A 26082-nucleotide genomic window follows, 5' to 3' on the forward strand; every position below is an offset into this window, starting at 1 on the left:
CATCTATATCCCATGAGTCTTCAGAACAGTGTATGAATCTCATACATGAACAGCGGCACCCAGCAGGGCAAGAGAGGCACAATGGGGGTGCTTGGGTGTGCCTGGATTGATAACCTATGAAAAAACACCCACTTGCTTGCCAAGCCCACTTGCTGGCCAATGGCCATGCCCAGTTTTTGACCATGTCCGAAAACAAGTGGTAGGCAGCAAGGGAAGCCCGAAAACGCAGGCTGGACGGAGGTGCAGGGCTGGCATGACTGATGCTAGGTAGCCCCTATAGGGTTAATCCTAGTGAGAAGACAGAGGGAGGGGTGGAACTGCAGGAAGGGAAGAGGAGAGGGCGGAGTGATATAAATGTAAGGGGAGGAGCCACGGCAGGAAGCGTGGGGTCACAAGGAAGAAGTTGCTCAGGCGTGTGGACACACAGGACAAGCTCCGGCGGCACGGTGACTCCGCGGGCGGGACGGGTGGGTTTTTAGCACACGGGGAGGCTTTTACTGGACTGTCCTAGCATGGGGGACGTAGCGGAGCTTTTGGAGCGGCTCCGGGCGGCAGCGGGAACACGTGGGGCGGACTGGTTACAGGAGCAGGTGGCGGCCATAACACGTGCGGCGGCGGGGGGGCCAGTAGAGGGGGGGATGGCACACCACGCGCTCGGCGGTCCAGGCCACCGGAGCGCTTCTCACCTGGCCCCTCCACCAGAGTCCAGCGCCCTACCAGGAGCCCGATAGCGGACCCGCCGCCCCCCCCGCGAAACGGTCCTCAGCGGGGGCTCGGGGGGGGGTCCGGGCGGAATCCTATTCGTGGGCGGGACTCGGGGAGCGGGGGCTTGGCGTCAGCAGTCACCCCCTCCCCACCGGCGCGGTCAGGGGACAGACGGAGCACGGTCCCCCTTGCGGCCGCGGTGCTGCCGCCGCGGGGGGAGACCCGGCGGAGGAGATCCAGCGACACACCTGCGCGTCCGCTACCAGACGCGGCGGGCAGGTCGGAGCGGAGCGGAAGTGGAGCCCGGAGGGTGGACGGGGACAGGCCTACGGGGCCCGCACGGGGACGCAGTGCGGGCGCCTTGCTCGGCAGGAGGGTCGGTCGGGCCTGCTGCGACGACAGAGCATCTACTAGCACAGCTGCTGCACCCCCGGGCTGCTCCACGGCCGGAGGGTCTGCTACGCCTATGCCGTCCGAGGCAGATGCGCGTTCCGAAGGGGAGCTGCCGGGTTCCCGAAGAGGACGTCCTGGGTCGAGTGGCGGCGGCTGGAGTTTCCGGAGGGACGGCTGACGGGAGGGGACCCACGCAGCCAGGTAAGGGGCTTCATTTTCCTTCTCACGTTTTGCCTGATGCTTTGGGGTGTCTGTCGGGGGGAGTAGGTGGGGGCGTGGCATGGGGCCGCGCGGGGGGGTGCCGCGGGAGGCGGGCGGTTTGCCTGCCTCAGGCGGGACCCAGGGGTCGTTGTAGGCGCTGTTGGGGGGTTTACAGGATCTGCTGCAGAGGTTTGCTGCCGGGGCGTCCGCGGGCCCCCCGCAGGTTGCACCTTGGGTGGGTGGTCTGGGGGCTGGGTTGGGCTCGAGTTCCCTTCCGGGGGACGGGGCGTCCCGTGGGGGTGAGGTATTACAGGGGCCCGGGGCTGGGGTGTCAGCGTCGCTGGAGGCGGGCTCCCCCTCGGGGGTGCAGGCGCCAGTGTCCGGGAGTGTGGAGGTAAGTTCGCGGCAGGAGGCGACGGTGGCTGGAGCATCCTCGGTAAGTACGGGGGACGACCTGACGGCAAAGGAGGCCGCGGCTCGGGTGGATTTGGTGCGGCTGGCGGACGCGGCTAGGTGTGAGGTTTATGTCTGTTACGAAGGGCCGTTGGGGGCGCATCTCAAGCAGGAGGTGCGGGAGAAGATCAAGAAGGGTGAGTATGTGGAGATCTTTTCGTTGCTTCCCTTGGAAAAATTCAATCTGGATAGGGTAAAGCCAGATAGCTCCAAAAAAGATGATGAGGAGAAGAGGCGGTATCGGCTGATACCGCGGACTTTCCCCAATTGGCTGCAGGCGTTTGCCATTCTGGCCAGCGTGATTGGCGAAACGGCGCCGGAGCATTGCTCGGCCCTGTTTTGTTACATGGACGCTATCGGGGAGGCGCATAGGGTGTATGGGGGTACGGCTTGGCTGCGTTACGACGAGCAGTTTAGGCAACGACGGGCGGTGCGGCCTGATATTCGGTGGGACCACAAGGATATCAGCCTTTGGATGCGGTTGATGGCGTCGGCGCGGACGCCGTCGCAGTTTTTTCAGGGGGGGGCCGGGGGAACCCCCGCCTCGGGACTTCCGGCCGGGAAAAAAATGGGCGTCTGCTGGCAGTTTAACGAGGGGGCCTGCAAGTTCGGGGGGTCCTGTCGATTTAAACATGAGTGTTCAGGTTGCGGTGGCTCTCACTCCCTCTCCCGTTGTTTTAAAAAGGGCAAGCGCGCCGGGGAACCTGCGTTCAAGGGGAGCAACCCCGGTGAGGGTGGAAAGGATGCGTCCTTTTCTAAATAGGTACCCGGACAAAAGGGCTGCGCGGGTGCTGGGGGAGGGGTTTGCGGTGGGGTTTCGGATTCCGTGTTCGTTAGAAGTGGTTCCGCCGTTGGCTAGGAACTTGAGGTCCGCCTTGCAGCATCCGGGGGTGGTTAGCGAAAAATTGGCTAAGGAGGTTGCCTTGGGTAGGATGAGTGGCCCGTTCGTGGAACAGCCGTTGCCGGTTTTGGTGGTGTCGCCGTTGGGGGTGGTGCCTAAGAAGGAGCCTAACAAGTTCCGGCTTATCCATCATCTGTCCTTCCCAAAGGGGGGTTCCGTGAACGATGCCATCGATCCCGAGGCCTGCACGGTGTCTTACACGTCGTTTGACGCGGCGGTGGGCTGGGTGCGGCGTTACGGTAAGGGGGCCCTTATGGCGAAGTCTGACATTGAAGCGGCTTTTCGGCTGTTGCCGGTGCACCCGGAGAGCTTTTGGCTCTTGGGGTGTTCTTGGCAGGACCGGTTTTACGTGGACCAGTGCTTGCCCATGGGCTGTTCCGTCTCCTGTGCCTTGTTTGAACTGTTTAGTTCATTCTTGGAATGGGTGGTGCGCGACGTGTCGGGCTGGGCGTCGGTGATTCACTACCTGGACGACTTTCTCGTCGTGGGCCCCCCGTCCTCCAATGTGTGTGCGATCCTGTTGGCCACGTTGCAGCACATTGCGGATCGTTTTGGGGTGCCGTTAGCGGCCGACAAAACAGAGGGGCCGGCCACGGTCTTGAGTTTTTTGGGCATTGAAATAGACACCGAGGTGATGGAGTGCCGCTTACCGGAGGACAAAGTCGAGGGACTGAAGCAGGAGCTGAGGGAGTTGGTCGGCGTGCGGAAAGTGCAGCTACGGAAGTTGCAGTCGGTCCTGGGTAAGTTGAATTTTGCCTGCCGGATCATTCCGATGGGGCGGATATTTTGCCGACGGCTGTCGGGGGCTACGGCGGGTGTTCTGGTTCCGACCCACTTCATTCGTTTGACAAGGGAACTTAGGGAGGACTTGAGGATTTGGCAGACCTTTTTGGAAGGCTTCAACGGACGGTCGGTGTGGATGAAGGGGCCGGTGAGTAATTTTGACGTGGAGTTGGTGACGGATGCGGCAGGGTCAGCGGGCTATGGGGCCTTTTTTCAGGGGCAATGGAGCGCGGAGGCGTGGCCCCGGTCGTGGGTAGAGGCGGGGTATGCGAAGAACCTGGTGCTGCTGGAATTGTTTCCGGTGGTGCTGGCTATGGAACTGTGGGGGGAGTTGTGCCGGGATCTGAAGATCAGGTTGCACTGTGACAACATGGGCGTGGTGCAGGTGATCAATCGGATGTCGGCGTCTTCGCAGCCGGTGATCCGGCTGCTGCGCCACCTGGTGCTGAGGTGTTTGCAAGCGAACATATTTTTGTATGCAGTTCACGTACCGGGGGTGGACAATAACGTGGCTGATGCCTTGTCTCGATTCCAGTGGGAGCGGTTTCGGGCGTTGGCTCCGGAGGCGGCGAGCGAGGGGATCCCCTGCCCGGGGTGGCTCTGGGAGGTTGCGTTGGAATCGCCACGGACTGGATCAGGAGGTCGGTGAGCGGTGCGACCTGGGCGGCATACAGTAAGGTGTGGAAGGAATGGATGGACTTTACACGGCTAGCAGACGCTGAGCTGGGTGGGGGTGGCGATCAGGGGCTGTTGGTGTTGTGCTTTGTAGCTAAGATCATGGAACGCTTGGGGTCGGTGTCATTGCTTGAGCGTAAGCTTGCGGCGCTGGCCTTTTGGTTTAAGTTGCGGGGGGAGGTTGATTACACAAAAAGTTTTTGGGTCAAGCAGGCGGTTAAGGGGTACAAGAAGGGCAATCCACGAAGGGATATGAGGAGGCCGGTGACCTTCCAGGTCTTGCAGGTTATCTGCGAGCGGTTGGGGGAACAGTGCACTTCTGATTATGAGGTGCGGTTGTTCCGAGCGGCTTTTTCGTTGGCGTTTTTTGGGGCTTTTCGGGTGGGGGAGTTGGTCAGTCCGGCAAAGACTGTTGGGGGGGGTCTGTTGGGTCAAGATGTGACCTTGGGAGCTGATAGGGTGCGTTTGCGGCTGCGTAGGTCTAAGACGGATCAGACTGGGACTGGGGTGGACGTATGGTTGTTTGCGCTGCCGGGGTCCGGAGCATGCCCGGTGAGGGTGGTTTCGGAATTCCTGGGGGTTCGGCCGCAAGGGGTGGGCCCGTTGCTGGTGCATCAAGACGGCACCTTTTTATCTCGTTTTCAGTTTGTGGCTGTGTTTAGGAGGTGTCTGCGGGCCGGGGGTTTGGATTGCTCTCAATTTGCCTCCCACTCCTTCCGCATTGGGGCAGCCACTGAGGCGGCCAGGTGCGGGTTGGACGAGGCTGTGGTCAAGAGGATTGGGCGCTGGGAATCACGGAGGTTTAGGTCGTACGTGCGGCCACACCTGATGTAAGCGGAGCTCGGGGTTTTGGTTCATGTTTTACAGGTGGTGGGGGGGGGGGGGGGGTGTATGGGTTAAGTGGTCGTGGTCGGGTTTTGCATAGTTGCTTTAGTATTTTGTTTTTCCTTTCAGATGGAGGTCGCGAACGCCTCGTCTGGATTTTGGGGCACTCCTATGTTTTTTGGGGTGCCAGGAGAGCAGATGTCAGGCCAGAAGGAAGGCAGCTGGGGATTTCCCGGGGGGGAGGCAAGCATACGGTGGTTGGGGATCCCCGGGCTTAAATGGGAAAGGGTGGTGCCGGAGTTTCATAGGTACGCCAGACTGGATAGGCCCCCGGATGTGTTGGTGTTGCATGTGGGGGGGAACGACTTGGGGGTCCGGTCCACCAGGGATATCGTTTCGGATGTAAAGAGGGATTTTCTCATGCTCCGGAGGGATTTTCCGAGTATGGTGGTGATTTGGTCGGACATTGTTGCGCGGACCGCATGGCGTATGGCTCGCTCGGTGGTTCGACTCAACAAGGCTAGGATTAAGGTTAATAAGGCCCTGGGGAGGTTTGTGTCCCGGAATGGGGGATTGGTGATACGGCACACGGAGTTGGAGGTGAACGTGGGCATGTACCTTAGGGGGGATGGAGTACATCTCACGGCAGTAGGAACTGACCTTTGGACCCTGGGGGTGCAGGGGGGGATTGAGAGGGCTCTGCGGGTGTGGAGGGGCCCTTAAGGCTAAGGTGGTCAGCCTTGCGGGCGGTGGCGGTGTCTTTGGTCTTTGACGGGGTAAAGGAAATTAGGTGATGGAACGGTGTGGAGGGCTCATAGGTGGTATGTCCCCCTTTTTGGTGTATCCCAGTGGAAGGGTAGGCTGGGATACGGGTTTGGTGACACTGCGGGAAGGTGGGGGTTGTCTCCGGGCTGTTAAACGGCCGGAGGCCTTGTATGGTACAAAATTTGGTCCCGCAGTGGGTTTGGAAAAGGGTAACGTTAAATGGAACCGAGGTACCGTCAAAGACCAAACGACTGGGAGTTGTAATTGCTGCTGCAAGATATATATATATATAAGTATGTTTCTATTTAACATTAAAGTTATTTATTTTATTTTGGTTAAAGGTTTTTTTGGTTAAAATAAAAGGCTGCTATGGCCAATTTATACTCCAAACTCCGGTGTGGTCTATTTATTGGGAATGGGGGAGGGAAATGGAACGGTACAGGTATGGGTAGTAAAAGGGAATATTTACGGAAGGGGTAATTACCGAATGCATAGGTCATGTGAAGTGTGCTGCATTAGCACCCACTCTTGTACTTCCAGCACCAGCACAGCACCCACCTTAAAAATTGTCTGGATCTGCCCCTGCAGCAGGGGGCCGACAGTGAAAATCAGAAGTGACAGCCAGTTCCTGAATCCAAGATGGCAGTCTAAAAACAAAACTAAAACTGGTATAGAGAAGACAGTGCTTGACTCCATGGACTAGAAGCATGTTTGTTATTATGATTATCCTACGTGGGCAGTATTTTCAGCAATGATTTGAGATGGAAGGTCCTCTTAATGAACTGTTCACTATGAGTGTTTCCCGAAATGATCAACTTTGTGCTAAAACTGTTTTAATATTCCGTATGTCATTTGTATTTACTCCACAATATGCAAATGTTCGGAAGTAATTTGTTTCTCATGATACAGCTGCTAAAGTGTATCCAATTCCACATTTTGTTTTAATTTGGGATAGTGTAGGGAGGAGTTACATTTTTTTCAGATTTCTGTCGCTGTCTGTGTCTATTTGTCCTGGTGATCATTGTCAAATGGACTGAAAGTGAGGTCAAATCCAAAATCTTGAGTTGTTGATCATTCTGTACATTTTTGTAAACTTTTGCGATTATATGAACAATTCTCTGTAAAAGCATCTTAAGGTGGAATGTCACAAAATACTAATAAGGCAGTACAAATAGGAATGACGAGTTATGAAGAGCAGTTATATATAGCTACCTGTCAGAATTCACTTAGCTTAGGTACAGTAAAAACAAAATAAATAATGAATTCTGATTGTTACGAGAATATGCAGTTTAGCATATTAAATTAACCACTAAATTAAATACTTTTAAGCACAACAGTGTCCCTACATGCTTATATAAGCTCTTTGTGATCACGAGTATTTTGGCCAATCAGGGAGACATTTAAACTGAAAGCGCATTTCACAGGCATTAATACATTATACCATTATGTTTAGCAATGCTTATACAGTGTTGCTATGTACTCACATTATCCTCACAGTCGTTCTGCACTTGACCATTTAGCAGGTTTTTTTCATGTTTACAGCAGTTCAACTCCTGGACAAACAAACATTGTGTTGTTATAGCCACTAGAAAGAGCAACTTGATGCATGAAAGTGGATTATTCAATATACTGTGAGCTATATATCCTCATCCTTAAAGTGGTTGTAAACCCTTACAAACCACTTTGACCTACAGGTAAGCCTAGATTAAGGCTTACCTGTAGGTCCAAGAAATATCTCCTAAACCTACACGGTTTAGGAGATATTTACGAAAAGACAGCCACCGCTGTCTACGGCACATGCGCCGTAGACAGCGGTGCGCAGGTGCACTGGGCAGGTGCACTGGGCAGGCCGCAGATTGCGGCGATATGCAGCTCGTGTCGGCTCCCGTGCGCATGCGCGGAAGTGACGTCATCGCTGCTCCAGCGAATCACAGCGCCGGAGCAGCGAGACCCGAAAGTCACTCCGGGATACATGGCAGCGGCGAACGTGAAGATGGATGACCGATTCGGGGGCTTTGTTCTCAGGTAAGTTATTCATAATGAGCTAGTATGCTATGCATACTAGCTCATTATGTCTTTGCCTTGCAGGTTGATTTTTTTTTTTTTCAACTGCCTTTACTCTCTCTTTAAATCTAGCATATACAAACCTCAGTGGTAGTAGCCAAGGACTTTATGAGGAACATGTACTGTGGATACAAGGAGGAAAACACTGCGTATATAAAAACCATACATTTTATTATAACATGCCAGGACACAAACTTGATAATAAAAAACATTGAATATATGATTAAAATATTTGTTTAAATACAACACATTCCACAGGTAGACTTGCTGTGTTTCAATAGATCTTCCGGAGTACATGTGAACAATCAGCATGATGAAACCCATAATTCTCATTGTATTAAAACCATTGATTCACTGGAATTAATATACAGTATCTCACAAAACTGAGTACACCCCTCACATTTTTGTAAATATTTTAGTATATCTTTTCATGTGACAACCTTGAAGAAATGACACTTTGCTACAATGTAAAGTAGTGAGTGTACAGCTTGTATAACAGTGTAAATTTGCTGTCCCCTCAAAATAACTCACACAACCATTAATCCGACAACAAAATCCGATCATTTATATTCCAATCGTGTGTAGAAAATTCCGATGGACAAAGTGCCATGCATGCTCAGAATAAATTACGAGACGAAAGCTATTGGCCCGTTTATAGTCCTGTCGTACGTGTTCTACGTTACTGCGTTCAGAATGATCGGATTTTCCTACAACTTTGTGCGACCGTGTGTATGATAGACAAGTTTGGGCCAAAATACGTTGGAAAAAATCCAACGGATTTTGTCGTCTAAAAGTCCGACCGTGTGCACAGGGCAATATCAATTCTCCTAAAGAGTAAATAAAATACAGAAATAAAGTACAAAATAAAGTGCACAAATGTAGTAGGATACCACTTGAGGTGATGATGACCTGTAGAAATAAAGTGCAATGATATACAATAATAGTAGAGTGCACAAAATAAAGTCTCCACAAGGGGTGATTGCCAAAATATATAAAACAAATATATAAAATCCTGAGTATGTGCAATGGATGTCCAAATATGATAGAAATCCTGAATTGGAAAGTAATGTAACATGAACAAAAAGAAGGACTAAAAATGTCCTATAGGGGAAAAAAAAGTAGTGCTAAGTTCACAAAATATTCACAAAATAATGCATCCAATGCATATATTGTGTAGTGGGCAAAGGGATGGTGTGGTAATATCCATAACTAACTCCACAGACTGCCTCTTCGAATTCCAGTCTGACAGAACTCTCACCTTAATATTGAGAAGAAAATCGCATCAACAAATCACATCAACCTTCTGTTGGAACCTTTTCTTCTTTGCACACTGCTGATGGGGCTATAGGTACCACTCCAACTCTATTGTTCCTCCACTGGACCGTCCTATTCCACTCCGATATAATAACACAGAGAGGGTAGGGGGAAGAGAGAATGGCTCCAATGGTGTAGTATGTTAGGGCTAAAAAGTATTTATTAGGTGTCAAATGTGTGGACTCTTACATTAAACAAGTAAAAACAAAGCAGAGAACAGAGAATGCCGTTGTTCAGCGCCCTCTTACTTCATCACTTGTCGCTATGCTCGACCAAAAAAGTTGGGTGCATGTGCTCAGCGTCATATCCAGAGGTTGTGTTTAGGAAATGGACATATGAGTGCTGCCAGCATTGCTGCAGAGTTTGAAGGGGTGGGGGAGGGGTCAGCCTGTCAGTACTCAGACCATACGACACACACTGCATCAAATTGGTCTGCATGGCTATCGTTCCAGAAGGAAGCCTTTTCTAAAGATGATGCATAAGAAAGCCCGCAAACAGTTTGCTGAAGACAAGCAGACTAAGGACATGGATTACTTGAATCATGTCCTGTGGTCTGATGAAACCAAGATAAACTTATTTGGTTCAGATGGTGTCAAGCGTTTGTGGCGGCAACCAGGTGAGGAGTACAAAGACAAGTGTGCCTTGCCTACAGTCAAGCATGGTGGTGGGAGTGTCATGGTCTGGGGATGCATGAGTGCGGCTGGCACTGGGAAGCTACAGTTTATTGAGGAAACCATGAATTGAATGCCAACATATACTGTGACATACTGAAGCAGAGCATGATCCTCTCCCTTTGGAAACTCTGGCGCCGGTCAGTATTCCAACATGATAACGACCCCAAACACACATCAAAAGTGACCACTGCCTTGCTAAAGAAGCTGAGGGTAAAGGTGATGGACCGGCCAAGCATGTCTTTAGAGCAAAATCCTATTGAGCATCTGTGGGGCATCCTCAAATGGAAGGTGGAGGAGCGCAAGGTCTCTAACATCCACCAGTTCTGTGATGTCGTCATGGAGGAGTGGAAGAAGACTCCAGTGACAACCTGTGAAGCTCTGGTAAACTCCATGCCCAAGAGGGTTAAGGCAGTGCTGGATAATAATGATGGCCACACAAAATATTGACGCTTTGGGCCTAATTTAGACATTTTCATTTAGACGTGCACTCACTTTTGTTGCCAGCGGATTAGACATTAACCACTTAACAACCGGCCCATAGCCGAATGACGGCTACAGGGTGGTTGTTTAACTCTGGGAGGCCGTCATATGACGTCCTCCCAGAATTCCGCTCTCACGCGCCCCCTGGGGCACGCACTCGAGAGCATCACGGTAAACGGCAGCTCATCGCGGCCGTTTACCACGTGATCGCTCCGTCAAATGACGGAGTGATCACTTGTAAACAAACCGATCGGTACAGCGGAGGGGGAAGAGATCGGTGTCAGCAGCGCTGTGGGCTGCATCTGCAGTGCCCACATTGCTGCTCACCGAAATTTAACCCCTCAATTCCCTGCCATTACTCTGCAATACCCTGTAATACTCTGCAGTACCAGCAAATACTCTGCAATACCCGCAAATACTCTGTAATACCCGCAAATACTCTTCAATACTCTGCAATACCCGCAAATACTCTGCAATACTCTGCAATACCCGCAATAACTCTGCAATACCCACAAATACTCTGCAATACTCTGCAACAACCGCCAATACTCTGCAACACCCACCAATACTCTGCAGTACCCGCCAATACTCTGCAGTAAAATTCCAGCCAATACTCTGCAATACCCTGCCATTACTCTGCAATACCCTGCCATAAATTGCCATACTCGGAGATACCCAACCATACTCGGAGATACCCTGCAATACCCAGCCATAGTCGGTGATACCCTGCAATACCCAGCCATAGTCGGTGATACCCTGCAATACCCAGCCATAGACATCCCCTCCCGCCGCCCTCCGGTGCTTCTACCGACTCGCCAATACGATCAAAGCCAGAATCTTTTTATTTTTTTTATTTCAGGTGAGGTGAGATACGGGGTCTTATTGACCCCATATCTCACTGTAAAGAGGACCTGTCGTGCCATATTCCTATTACAAGGGATGTTTACATTCCTTGTAATAGGAATAAAAGTGATCAAAAAATGTATTTTTGGGGAAAAAAATGTCAAACTAAAATAAATAAAGTAAAATGAACAGTAAAAAAAAATTGTTCTTTAAAGCGCCCCTGTCCCCATGTGCTTGCATGCAGAAGCGAACGCATACGTAAGTCCCGCCCACATATGAAAACGGTGTTCAAACCACACATGTGAGGTATCGCTGCGAACATTAGAGCGAGAGCAATAATTCTAGCCCTAGACCTCCTCTGTAACTCAAAACATATAACCAGTAAAAAAAAAATTTCAAGCGTCGCCTATGGGGATTTTTAAGTAGAGACGTTTGGCGCCATTCCACGAGCATGTTCAATTTTGAAGAGTGACATGTTAGGTATCTATTTACTCAGCATAACTTCATCTTTTACATTATGCAAAAATTGGGCTAACTTTACTGTGTTTTTATTTTTTTAAGCACAAAACTGTTTAAAAAAAAAAAAAAAAGCATTAGAAAAATTGCTGCGCAAATACTGTGCGAGATACAAAGTTGCAATGACCACCATTGTATTCTCCAGGGTGTTTTCTAAAAAAACATATATAATGTTTTGGGATTCTATGTAATTTTCTAGCAAATAAATGATGATTTTTACATGTAGGAGAGAAATGTCAGAATTGTCCTGGATGCTCCACAACGCCTGATGGCGCTCCCTGCATCTTAGGCCTCTGTATGTGGCCACACTGTGTAAAAGTCTCACACATGTGGTATTGCCGTACTCGGGAGTAACAGCAGAATGTGTTTTGGGGTGTAATTTGTGGTATACATATGCTGTGTGTGAGAAATAAACTGATTATATGACAATTTTGTGAAAAAAAAAAAAAAAAGTAAAAAAAAATCTTGATTTTGCAAAGAATTGTGGGAAAAAAATGACAACTTCAAAAAACTCATCATGCCTCTTACTAAATACATTGGAATGTCTTCTTTCCAAAAAGGGGTCATTTGGGGGGTATTTGTACTTTTCTGGCATGCTAGGGTCTCAAGAATTTAAATAGGCCGTCAGTGCTTCAGGTGTGATCAATTTTCAGATATTGGCACCATAGCTTGTGGACTCTATAACTTTCACAAAGACCAAATAATATCCACTAATTTGTACTTATTTTTACCAAAGATATGTAGTAGTATAAATTTTGGCCAAAATTTATGAAGAAAAAATTACTACATTTTATAACAGAAACAAAGAAAAATTCATTTTTTTACAGAATTTTCGGTATTTTTTCTTTTATAGCACAAAAAATAAAAAAAACGAGCAGTGATTAAATACCACCAAAAGAAAGCTCTATTTGTGTGAAAAAAAGGACAAAAATTTCATATAGGTCCAGTATTGCATGACTGAGTAATTGTCATTGAAAATGTGAGAGCACCGAAAGCTGAAAATTGGTCTGGTTATTAAGGGTGTTTAAGTGCCCAGTTGTCAAGTGGTTAATGGCTGTGTGTTGAGTTATTTTAAGGGGAAAACCAACTGAGACCATTATTCAAGCTGTACACTCACTAATTTACATTGTAGCAAAGTGTCATTTCTTCAGGGTTGTCACATGAAAAGATATAATAAAATATTTACAAAAATGTGAGGGGTGTACTCATTTTTGTGAGATACTGTATATTGATTCCAGTGAATATGTGAGCTACTGTAGGTGTGTGTCGTCTCTCTTTTTTTTAATGGGGGGGCACACTTGGTCGCCAGCTAAGGACCAGTTCACACTATAGAAACGCAGTTCGGATGCATTACAGATGCTTTTCTGCATGCGCGTTTTTGACGCATTTTTGATGCAGTCCAGTGCATTTTTTCCTCTCTTTGTTCTTTACCTTAAATAAGGACATTTGTGTTCAAGAGAGAGAGAGAGAGAGAGAGAGAGAGAGAGAGAGAATTGAGGAGAGGAGTATAAACATTTCTGATTTGAAGATATCTAAATATTTTGGATGGGGGGAGCCCAAAGGTCTCTCACAGTTCTGGGAAGGGTCATATTCAGGGTGTTGAAGTGATATTATATAGATAGGTAACACCAGCCTTAGACCAAGCTTTAAACGTTATGGGAAATGTCCAAGCTGGATAAAAGGCCCGATTTTTGTGAAAAGAAAGTAGCGGTTATGTGAGGATTGTAAACCATGTGAGGATTTTATGCCTATCCCATATAGATAGAGAATGCCCAGGAATTGGATTCCCTAAAGCTTTAAGATCTGCAGGTCTTAACCATAATATATTTTGTATAGGAAGAGGATCGCAGTCTAAAGCTTCAATGAATACCCACATAGGAACCCCTGTAGTCGAATGACAGGCCTTGTACCGCACCCCGGAGGGCGGTCTGGAGACAGATGCAGATTGGACGGAAAAAAATCTGCTTGGGGTACAAGTGTGGAACTCGATCTTGTAACCAGACAGAATCACTTCATGGACCCACTTTTCATTTATCAGAGAGATCCACAGGCCTGGAAATGGGTGAGGGTGCCTCTTCATGCTGAAGGAGCCTTATCTAGGGGTCTGGAGAAATCCGCTCTTGGTTTGCCTGACCGGGCCGCTTAGGCCGCGTACACATGGGCGGATTGTATGGCCTACTTAGTCCATCATACAATCCGACGGACAGTCCGTCCTACTTTCGAATGAACAGACTTGACCACACACGGATGCACAAACAGTCCGTCGAAAGCTTGCACGATGACGTGTACAGCACGTACGACAGGACTAGAAATAGGAAGTCCAATACACAGCAATGCAACCTTTCGCCGTGTAAATCCTTTCTGAGCATGCGCCATTCTTAGTCCGTCGAACTAGCCTACTCACGAGCGGATTGTCCGCTGAAACCAAAGTATGACGGACAGTATTACGGAAATTCCGAAATACTTAGTACGCCAGACTGCACGCTGAAAAAGTCTGCTGAAGCCCACACACGAGTGGACTGTCCGCTGAAATGTGTTTCGACGGACTAAGTTGGCCATACAGTCCGCCCGTGTGTACGCGGCTTTAGAATTTCCCAAGGGGGGCTTGAAAGACTTTGAGCCTTTTTCAGTGGACCCTGAGGGACGATAAAACTTTCTGTGTGCCGAGAAGGAAGGGCCACGCTTGCAACTTGGCTCCTTCCCTTTCTTTGACTGTGGAAGAAAAGTACTCTTCCACCCTGTGACATTCTTAATGATATCATCCAGAGTGGCTCCGAATAAACGATTGAATTGAAAAGGCAGATCAGCTAGGGCCTCCTTTGAGGACTGGTCTGTAGTCCAACACTTCGGCCACAATACCCATCGAAGCAATACCACTGAAACAGGCAGCTTAGAAAGCAAGGAAGCTGTGTCCAAAGAGGCATAACTGCAGTCCCTGGACCAGTTGGTCCACTAATTCCATGAAGGCAGTTGGAAACTAGACATGTGCATTCGTTTTCGTCCGAATGCATTTTCGTCCGAATTTCAGGCCAAGTGCAGAATCTGAAAAATGAAAGATCTGACATAAATAAATGCTTTATTATAATGCTTGACAATCTGTGGTCGAATGTGCCTAACCTTAACTCTATTAGTCCAGGATTATTCTACATAGAGAGAAAAGATTCGACAGAGAGAGAAAAGATTTGACAGAGAGAGAAAAGATTACTGCTGGAATTGGGTGGGGGAAGTAGAATAAAAATAATGATGATGATGAAGTACACACATATAGTGATGGACGATCTTCCAACGGGAAATTTCGCGAACGCGAACCGCGAACATGGCCAAAAGTTTGCGAACCGCAAAGTTTGCGGCGGACCCCATTGACTTTAATGGCAGGCAACCCTTAAAAACCTACAGGTCATATTTTCAGCCACAAAATACTTACTAGCTGTGCACACATAGTCCCACAACATGGACACTGACATAACAAAAGTATTAAGTGAATCTGGGTTCGAAAGCGACAAGCATTCTTTTTTTATCTGTGACATTTTGACAGTTCAGGAGCGCATGAAGGCTGTGGAGGAGAGGCAAGGTCAGGGCAGGCTATGAAGGGGGTGCAGGAGATGATCAGTGCCACAGTCATGGCAGTGCAGTCCTGTGCCAGTGTCCCAGTGTGCCAACCTGGGCTTGAGTCCCTCCCTCTGCCCGGCCCATACCCCCACCTATTCAGGGCTCCACTGTGGTGGTCCGGAGGTGCCAATCTAGTGCTGATCCTCAGCCATGGTGCTGGCACTGCCTGCTGATTGGCTTTTCCGCTGCTATCTCCCTCACTGTCTGAAACCAGCACCGTGATAGAGACTGAGCACTGACACCAGCACCGAGATAGAGAGCACTGACACCAGCACCATGATAGAGAGCACTGACACCAGCACCGTGATAGAGAGCACTGACACCAGCACCAGAGATAGAGAGCACTGACACCAGCACCAGAGATAGAGAGCACTGACACCAGCACCGAGATAGAGAGCACTGACACCAGCACCGAGATAGAGAGCACTGACACTAGCACCGAGATAGAGAGCACTGACACCAGCACCGTGATAGAGAGCACTGACACCAGCACTGTGATAGAGAGCACTGACACCAGCACCGAGATATAGAGCACTGACACCAGCACTGTGATAGAGAGCACTGACACCAGCACCGTGATAGAGAGCACTGTTGGTGGTAGTGTCTTTGGGGGTGCACACAGCAGAGAGTGAAGAGGGTGCAGATCGAGAGGATGAGGAGGGTGCAGAAGAGTAAGACTGAGTGAGCCACTCAACCAAGTCTGGTGCGTCCTTTGATGTAATCGCACACACCTTCTGCAATTTGCCACTTTGGCTCAAGTCTGTTGCTCCTGCCCTACCCCTATGACCCCCTGCGGAAGGGCCTGCCTCTTCCTCTGCCTGTCATTTTTTAAATGACCCTGTGACAAAAGTCTCTAGAGAAGTGCAGTATGTATGTGGAAGAAGGTATATAACACTCCGCTTCAATCTGTCGTTTTTGGGGGCCACTGGTCTATCACACCAGTTATAATACTTTTTTTTTTATTGCGTTTGTCACTCTTTGTAGTATCGCTGCAGAACCGCTCAGCAGTCACAATGCTGCACAGTGGAAATGCACTATACTATGCTTTCTATATGTGCACGTATTTTATTCGTGTATTACACCCCTATATACTGCACAACAAATAGTACACCTATACCAGTCCTTAAAAGGACCTTTGTGGACCTAGTAGCTAGTGATTTGCAGACTGTCCCTCAGTCCCTACACTGATAAAAGACAGCTGCAGAATTGGTCAGCACTCAGCTCAGCAGTCAAGTATAATATGCTTTCTATATTTAAAAGAAAGTATATTATACATGTACAACCCTATATACTGTACACCTATTCCAGTCCTTAAAAGGACCTTTGTGAACCTAATAGTAATAGCTAGTGATTAAACTGACTGTCCCTGCTCCACACAGCGTCCTGCCCTACACTGACAAAAGACAGCTGCAGAATCGATCAGCAGTGCACTCAGCAATCACCAGCACAGCAGTCAGCAGCAGTGCACCAGAACCCTATATACTGTACACCTATACCAGTCCTTAAAAGGACTTTTGTGGACCTAATAGCTAGCAATTTGTTTCACTACAGTCTGTCCCTGCTCCACACAGCAACCTCTCCCTACACTGACAAGACAGAATGTAAAATGGCCGCCAGAACAGGTCTATTTATAAGGTAGGGGGAATGTCCAATTGCCCATGTGCTGAAATGTCTCAATTGGCTGTCCTGTACCCCATGATGGATGTGTCATCATGGGTCAAAGTTCTTTCACAATGTAAACGCATATGTCCGCCGCCCGAACAGCGCCAGAAGTCCGCCGGTTTGGCGAATCGCGAACACGCAAAATTTGCCGCAAACCGACCGCCGGGCGAACCGCAAGGCCATCCCTACACACGTACAGCCAACTTACTTACGATTGCTAGCAGAGAGAGACACAGACACTGTATCATTTCAGAAGACATTTCATCTCCTATCTGGTCCATTTGTCAGAGAACCTAAATTATTTAGCAATTAAGCATAAGCAGAGAAGCAGAACAAGAGTGAAGCAAGCTACAGTTCAACTTAACTTTTTCCTAATAATCTGCTGCTATTGTGTTAGTATTGTGAACTTGATAGTGATACTAGTGTTGCTAGTGTTGTGATAGCCTCAGTGTCCGTGTTGTGGGGGGGGGGGGGGGGGATTTTTTATTATAGATTCTATATTATAGATTGAGATTCTATATAGATTCTATATACCCTATCTTGTTACCTGTCTGATCAGTGATCATTATCACCAGTCCATTTTCTGTTTGAACTATATAAATTCAACATGAATCACAAAGATTAAACAAAGCAGCGAAAAACATACAAACATTGAATCTTTGGTTTATGGTGTCTGTTGAAAGTTCTAAGAAGATTCGACGGAGCAGCTAAACTATATGGCGTCATACAGTAGTCAAATCTTTTTTGAACATTCGACAGACACCATAAGCCTTCATTGACAGATTCAACCTTAATTCATTTGGATTTTCAGACTAATTTTTTATGAAAAACAAAATAAATAAAAACACATTTCGGGAGTAACTAAATAAATGTATTTTTCGGACGAAAAACTAAATTCCAAAACGAAATATTTCAGTGTGCACATGTCTATTGGAAACTGGCGTCATACAGTTTAGCTGCTCTGTCAAATCTTTTTTGAACATTCGACAGACACCATAAGCCTTCATTGACAGATTCAACCTTAATTCATTTGGATTTTCAGACTAATTTTTTATAAAAACAAAATATATAAAAACACATTTTGGGAGTAACTAAATTAATTTATTTTTCGGACGAAAAACAAAATTCCAAAATGAAATATTTCAGTGTGCACATGTCTATTGGAAACTGGTCCCCTTCCAGGTCATGGCGCAACAGCTTCGCCCACTCTGTCAGCGCTTGCTACACCAGAGCAATAGCCAAAATCGGCTGAAGCGCCGAACCCGTAATAGAGACTCTGCCTTCCTGTCAGCCAAGTCTTTAAAGGCCGGAGAGTCCTCCACAGGAATCATAGTGGTTTTGTTCAACTGGGAAATCAGGGGATCTACCACAGGCGGAATTGTCCATTTTTTGAGCAGACTTTCCTCAAGGGATAACGCACAACAAAGCGCTTTGGGATCACAAAGGGGCGTTTTGGATGCTCTCAGTCTTTATAGACAAACTTGTCAAAAAAGGAAGGATAAGGGAACAGTTTTGCCGTGCGAGGTGGCTTGTGAGTGGCAAAAGGGACTGGCACCTCCACCGCAGCCATGGCTGCATCCTCCATCTTTAAAGTTTACCGCACAGAAGTAATCAGTGCATCCACCACCGCCTTCTTGTGCGCAGCCACTGGGGCAGAGGAATCATCCTCACTGTCCGAGAGAACTAGGAGCGCGGCCGCAGACCCCGCAGGGTGGGCCCCGTCCCCAGTGGCCTAACCAGTTTCAGGATTTGACGAGACAGATGAAGCAGGGGAGGCCAAGGGCGTTCCTGCTAGTCCGCCGCCCAAGAGCCACCTCCACCAGGGACACAAAGGACTCCAGGGCCGCTGTCAGTGCGTCAACGGATGAATGGGACCCAGAGGGACCTGCAGCCTCTGACAGGGGGTCAGGTGGGGAAACATGCTCCTGAGACTCCACAGGAGGGAAAAAGGAGAGCCCCACACCAAAAGCGACCTCTACAATGGGACACCGTCCACACCGGTAGCGATACTGGACCACTAAGACACCCCACAGTCTGAAGCAGAGAGAGGAGGGATCCCCCAGACTCACAAACCCACTAGCGTAGAGCTTGCTGCCTCAGATGTTGACCTGCACACATGTGGCGTCCAAGGGAGAAGAAAGCATAGGAGTCAGTGTCGGGTTAAAAAGAGGGGATTCCGTATGTAAAAAATGGCGTCCTGGGCTAAACAGTAATGGACACCCTTGCCTGAGCCAAAAATCCACCATATCATGGCCACCGAGCTACACAAACATGGCCACCGGCCATAGTAAGTCCTCAGGCATTAGGGAAGAGGACGCCGGCTACAGAAAAATGGCTGCTACACGAGTCTACCACAGATGCAGGAGAACCCTGTAGCCTCCTAGGATGAGAGCGAGCGAGAGAGAGAGAGAGAGAGAGAGGATCCAGGCACCGGAACCAATGCCTCCCCCCTGGTAAGCACTGCACCTAGGCGATGCACACTCCCAGCCCACCAGTAATCAACCCCGTCCCCCAGTACCCACCACAGGCACACTACCTCATATGGGGGGGGAGATGGGGGTTCCACTCTGACACCCTGAATAGGGACCTCCAGGGCTAGGAAAAGAGGGTGCAGGGATAGAGGGGACCAACAGGACCGACTAACCCGGGGAGGGGCCCACCTTCACCACAAAAAAAAACCCTAAGGGGAGAGGGGGTCCTGTACTCACCATACCAGGACCAAGCGGGCATCACCCCCCTGGACAGAACCTCCTCACCACCGAAGTTGCTGGGCTGTCGACCATGAGAAACACTGCGACTCGAGCCAAGACCCAATCATATGCGACCTTGCGAGACGTTTAACTCGCAGGGCCACGGGGCTATGTCGCGGCCGACCTAGTGCGTAGCTGCGGTTTGCACGCGCTTGCTGGCCAGACTGGGGTGACCACTGGATCGAATGTCCAGCCCATTGCCCAGCCCGGCAGTTGATTGTAAAAAATCCAGGGAAAATAAATAAATAAATAAATACATAAAATTGCCAGGACAAGAGATCCCAACAGGGAACTAGGTCCTTATTCCTGACTAGGCAGAAAAAAAACTGAAATTTTTATTTTTTTTACGTTTCTTTGACTGAGCTATATAATGTCAGTTTACAATACAATACATTATATCATTTTAAATAATGTTAATGCTCTGCTAGAACTGTTGTAGAACGATAGGTACAATGGGAGAAAAATATTTCACATTGTATACATATGTTTTATCATATTTTCCACATTCTTTACAGTAACTGCATACAACATACATGTTGCACTCCTGAAGAGTTAAAGCAATGTGGTAGACCTATGTAAAATCAAGTTTAAAAGTTGCACAGGTGTTTGTTTACTAAAGCTGGAGTCTGCAAAATCCGTCTCACTTCTGCATAGAAACCAATCAGATTCCAGGTTTTATTGCCAAAAGTTTAACTGAACAAGCTGAGGTTAGAAGAGGATTGGTTTCTATGCAGAAGTGAGCCTGATTTTACACTCTCCAGCTTTAGTAAATAAACCCCACAGTGTCAGGCTTATCCAGCTAGGATGGCGAACCTTGGCACCCCAGATGTTTTGGAACTACATTTCCCATGAGCCCACGTACACACGGTCGGAGATTTCGGCAACCAAATCCGTCGGATTGAGTCCGACGGATTGTGCCCGAAACTGTTGCATACACACGGTCGGGCCAAGTTGGCGAAAAATCCGATCTTTCAGAACGTGATGACGTAATTTCGTTACGATGGGACTACATTCAGGCTAGTAGCCAATAGCTTTGATGTAGGAATTTGATCTGAGCATGCGTGCCACTTGGTCCGATGAAAATGCTCTGCACATGATCGGATTAGGTCAGTCCGGCCCAGTTGGTCGGGAAATCTTTCCAACATGTTGGAAAATTGGGTCGGACGGAGATTCGGACGGAATCAGTCCGATGCATACCACACACAGTCGGATTATCTGACGACATGGTCCGATAAGACTCATTCCGACAGATTCTCCGACCGTGTGTACAAGGGCTGATGCTCATCCACTCTGCAGTGTAGTTAAGCATCATGGGAAATGTAGTTCCAAAACATCTGGGGTGCCAAGGTTCGCCATCACTGAGCTAGGTTATAAATGTAGACAAATTAGTAATCCCAACTTTGTCATCATTCCAGAGTCCACAGCTCACCTTACAAAAAGTCTTGCAGCCATCAACTATTGGTCTATATCCTGTACAGCGACAAAGGTTTCCTGTATGGGAAACAAGGTACCATGTTAAATATATAAATAGCTGACAAAATAGTTCTTCTAATTGTAACAGACTCAGTAGCTATGAGATAATCATACCTCCTAAGGCTTCATATATTTGTTCTAAGGTGGGCTCTGGGTGGTTCCTCAATAGAGAATACATGGACATCACCATTCCTGGGCTACAGAAGCCACACTGAGAGCCATGGGCTTTTGCGATTCTTTCCTATAATATACATTACAAAGACTCGTGACAGCAACACATTACATGGATATAATGTTTGTATGTATATATATATATATATATATATATATATATATATATATATATATTTATATACACACACATACAGTATACACACACACAGACACATGCACACACATACACACATACTGAGCAAATTATAAATGCAACACTTGTGTGTTTGCCCCTGTTTATCATGAGTTGAACTCAAAGATCTACGACTTTTTCTATGTAGACAAAAGGCCTTTTTCTCTCAAATATTGTTCACAAATCTGTCCAAATCTGTGTTAGTGAGCACTTCTTCCTGTGGAATGTTTGTCCATTCCTCTTCAATGGATGTGTGAAGTTGCTGGATATTGGCAGGAACTGGAACACACTCTACGATCAAGAGCATCCCAAACATGCTCAATGGGTGACACGCCCGGTGAGTATGCTGGCCATGCAAGAACTGGGATGTTTTCAGCTTCCAGGAATAGTGTACAGATCCTTGCAACATGGGGCCGTGCATTATCATGCTGCAACATGAGGTGATTGTCGTGGATAAATGGAACAACAATGGGCCTCGGGATCTTGTCACGGTATCTCTGTGCATTAAAAATTCCATCAATAAAATGCTGTTCATTGTCCATAGCAAACACCTGCCCATACCATAACCCCACCGCCACCATGGGCCACTCGATCCACAATGTAGACATCAGCAAACAGCTCATCCAAACTACACTATACACGCTGTCTGTCATCTGCCCTGTACAGTGAAAACTGTAATTCATCCATGAAGTGTACACCTCTCCAAAGTGCCAGATGCCCTTGAATGTGAGCATTTGCCCACTCAAGTCAATTATGATGACGAACTGCAGTCAGGTCGAGACCCCGATGAAGACGAAGAGCATGCAGATAAGCTTCCCTGAGTTTGTGCAGAAATTCTTTGGTTATGAAAACCGATTGTTGCAGCAGCTGTCTGGGTGGCTGGTCTCAGACAATGGAGGTGAAGATGCTGGATGTGGAGGTCCTGGGCTGGTGTGGTTACACATGGTCTGTGGTTGTGAGGCCAGTTGGATGTACTGCCAAATTCTCTGAAACGCCTTTGGAGGCAGCTTATGGTAAAGAAATGAACATTCAATTCAAGGGCATTCCTAAAGTCAGCATGCCAATTACAAGCTCCCTCAAAACTTGGGACATCTGGGGCATTGTGTTGTGTGATAAAACTGCACATTTTAGAGTGAGTGGCCTTTTATTGTGGCCAGCCTAAGGCACACCTGTGCAACAATCATGCTGTCTAATCAGCATCTTGATATGCCGCCTGTGAGGTGGATGGATTATCTCGGCAAAGGATAAGGGTTCACTAACACAGATTTAGACAGATTTGTGAACAATATTTGAGAGAAATGGGCCTTTTGTGTACATAGAAAAAGTTGTGGATCTTTGAGTTCAGCTCATGATAAATAGGGGCGGTGTTGCATTTATAATTTTGCTCAATATATATATATATATATATATATATATATATATATATATATATATATATATATATTACAAAATGTTCTTGTAATGTAGAGGGAAACAACAGACGGAATAAATGCAAAAGACATTTTTAAAGCTAAGGAGGTATAGTATGTAGCAGTATGCCTCCATCTATGGCTTCTTTTCTGACCATTAAGCCTATAGAAATACATTTACAACCATTTTGCCTCCAGTGGTACTGTTGGTGCTATAGTACAACAGACAGCAAAGCAGAGCTGCATTTATTTCAAAAATGAAAATATCAAATTTTATGTAAAAAAGTGTTGGCACGGGGGGCGTGGCCTGGAGTGCAATGGAGTAGGACGCCTGCAGTGAGTGCTCCGCTCGTCCATACTCCTGTTCTCACCATCCTGCACCATCCTTCTTCTACATACCGCCTGGAGGACCCTGCCTTACCTCTTGCTCTTCCCCTGGAGCCATCTGCCCGTTTTGGAGGCCGCGCGGTAAGCTGTGTATCCCCGGGGGCAGCCTGTAGGACAGACCGCGGCTTCGGCCTAGTCGGCGGCCATCTTGCTCCACCCGGCGGCGGCCTTCTCGGCACTCCGAGCCTCTCCGGATTCGCCCCGCAACACCCCCGGCTACTGGATCGCCCTCGGCCGCGGGTGTGGTGCCTGTCACGCTGATAGCGGCCGGTGGGATAGTCCGCGGCGCCGGCCTGGTCCACGAGCCGGCGGCCATCTTGCTCCACCCGCGGCAGCCTTTACAGGCCTCTTTAACTGTTTTTATCCATCCATCTGCCTGCCTGTGGCTGCCAAACCGCCCCTTGCCACCTGTGAAGTGCCCCTCTATCCTGCAGTAGCCGGTTAAATAGCCTGCGGGGCCGGCCTGGGCCCTGGAGAAAGGGCCATATTGCTACACCCACCGCAGGCCCTTGCAGAGTACTCTGCGTCCACCTCCCCTTCCTGTGCCCGCTTCTCCTCTGCAGCAGCCACTCACCCTTGCAGGCACCAAGCCCCCATCTGCAAACCATACCTGCAGCACTTGCCGATTGCTACGAGAGGGGAGCTTGAGGAGCTGGCCTAATATATAGCGGCCATCTTGGAACACCCCGGACCATCCTGGACCATGTCCCCACCGAAACGAGACCGCTGACAAGCTTGCCAGATACCGCCGTCATGAAGAGGACCACCGGGCCAAAGATGGCGCTAGTGCTCCCTCTGACGCAGATCACTCTACGTCGGCCACCACCCAAGTCCTGGACACTATAGCCCTATGTCAGAGCACGCTCACCTCCAAAATTGAGGAGGTCAAAATTGATGTGTCTCTCATCCGGCAAGATCTCTCTACCCTCCGGGATCGTGTGGCGGAGACGGAGACCCGCATCAGTAGAGCTGAAGACATCATACACCCCCTGCAACACACCACTGACGAGGTACGCCGTCAGCTGCAACAGCTTTGCGCGAAACAGGACGACATGGAAAACCGTCTCCGAAGATGTAATCTCCGCTTCATCGGCCTCCCTGAGACAGCTGAGGGCAATGATCCGGCGGGTTTCCTTGAAAGTCTCCTGACCTCCACCTTCGGAAGAGAGGCATTTTCGGTGATGTTCGCTATGGAGAGAGCTCATCGAATTCCGGCCCGTCCCCCTCCCCAGGGGGCCCCACCGCGTACTCTGATTGCGAAATTTCTTAACTTCAGAGACCGTGACAAAATTCTCCGCCTGACTAGAGAGAGGGGCAATATCCCCCATACCAATACTCATGTGGCAGTATTCCCAGACTTTTCCAGCGAGGTACAACGGCAGCGATCCAGGTTCCAGGATGTTAAGCGACGCCTTCGGGTCCTACACCTTAAATATGCAATGCTGTATCCTGCGAAGCTTCGCGTGGAATGCGAGGGCCGAACCCACTTTTTTGAAGACCCTGCCTCGGCATCCACCTGGATCGACCAGAGAGAACGCCGAGACTGAACATGTCACCCTACATATGCACTGTGGATGCTTTCCTTTTTTTTCCCGCTCCCGTGGGTACCCACGATCTCTCCTCCTGCTACTTTGATGTTTGAGTCGTCGCGATGAGCACAATATTAATCGACGCCCGTTGCAGGGCCATGGGGCTATCCCGGGAAGACTTTCTTTACATCTCGTACTGGATCTCACAGCATGCCTATTTTCTCTCGGTATTCCGCTGATCTGAGATCCCTACCTCCCCTGTGCCTGAGGAGCACCTGGGGAAGACCGAAGATTATACGACATCCAGGACTATTCTACTGTACTTTATTCATCATCCCTATGGCGGGCGGAGCTCCCCCCTGCTCGGCCATGATGGTATCACACCTTTGTGGCCCCTGCTCCCCATGCACCTTCCAGAGAAGAAGTCGCCCCCCCCTAGGATTTTTAGGATTTTTGTGTACTTCTCCCTCCCCCATTGGTCTGATTTTTTTTTCTCCCCCTTTGTTTTTCTCTTTGTTACCTTGGGTATCTATGCTCCTCTACAATTAGGTTCCTTTCCTCCAATGGGTTCTAAGCATTGGATGTCCCCTGTTGGTACCCAGTTTTGGGGTATGATGTCCAAGCCGTGTTGGGGTGGCACTGGACTGGGATGTTGCGGTTTTTATTTTTTTTATACCACTATGTTTACTAACGTTTGTTTCTACTAAAGGTACTGTGTTAAAGTCATACAAGCATTTTTGGAATTGGTTGCTATTGTGTTCTGTGCGCACTAACTTGGCCATGACTGCCCTGCTGACTCTGGCCCGCCTATGGTTTATCGTTTACGCCCTGCACCCACCATGAGCTCTTTAAAGTTCCTTACGTGGAATGTCAGAGGCATGCGGAACAAGATAAAACACACTGCCGCCCTGACATTCCTTAAGTCTCAGCGTGCTGACATTATCGCGCTTGTTGAGACCCATGTTACTGGCCATCTCCAGTCCTCTCTTAAGAAACCGTGGATAGGTTGGGCATACCATGCTACCCACACCTCATACTCCAGGGGGGTTTCGGTCCTAATTGCTAAAAGGGTGCCGTTTAACCTAGTGCTGCTCCAGACGGACCGGCAGGGCAGATATGTAATCCTGCATGCCACTATTAATGGATCCCCTATTTTGATAATAGCCTGCTATGTCCCCCCTCCCTATAATTCAGTTGTACTTAAGGAGGGCCTTGCATTTATGGCACACTATCCCTCGGTGCCGGCAGTGTGGTTGGGGGACTTTAATATGACCCTCATTCCTGCTCTGGACCGCATGGGCACCCCGGACTCCCCTGGTGACCCT

At 48.6% G+C, this 26082-nt stretch overlaps 1 protein-coding gene across 1 annotated transcript in view; it reads right to left on the reverse strand.

The window, feature by feature from the left end:
• LOC143924362 (aldehyde oxidase-like) overlaps positions 1-26082 on the reverse strand; it is a 306571-nt gene that overhangs the window by 237868 nt on the left and 42621 nt on the right. Inside the window, exons 5-7 of the mRNA XM_077448642.1 lie at positions 21201-21327; positions 21043-21104; positions 7186-7254 (exon numbers count right to left, since the gene is read on the reverse strand). Coding sequence (XP_077304768.1) covers positions 7186-7254; positions 21043-21104; positions 21201-21327 — 258 coding nt within the window. The remainder of the gene's footprint in view (positions 1-7185; positions 7255-21042; positions 21105-21200; positions 21328-26082) is intronic.

This window comes from Lithobates pipiens, unplaced genomic scaffold (genome assembly GCF_037356315.1).
Source record: "Lithobates pipiens isolate NorthernLeopardFrog02 unplaced genomic scaffold, aLitPip1_a1.2 Scaffold_22, whole genome shotgun sequence".
In the NCBI taxonomy this organism is placed as follows: Eukaryota; Metazoa; Chordata; class Amphibia; order Anura; family Ranidae; genus Lithobates; species Lithobates pipiens.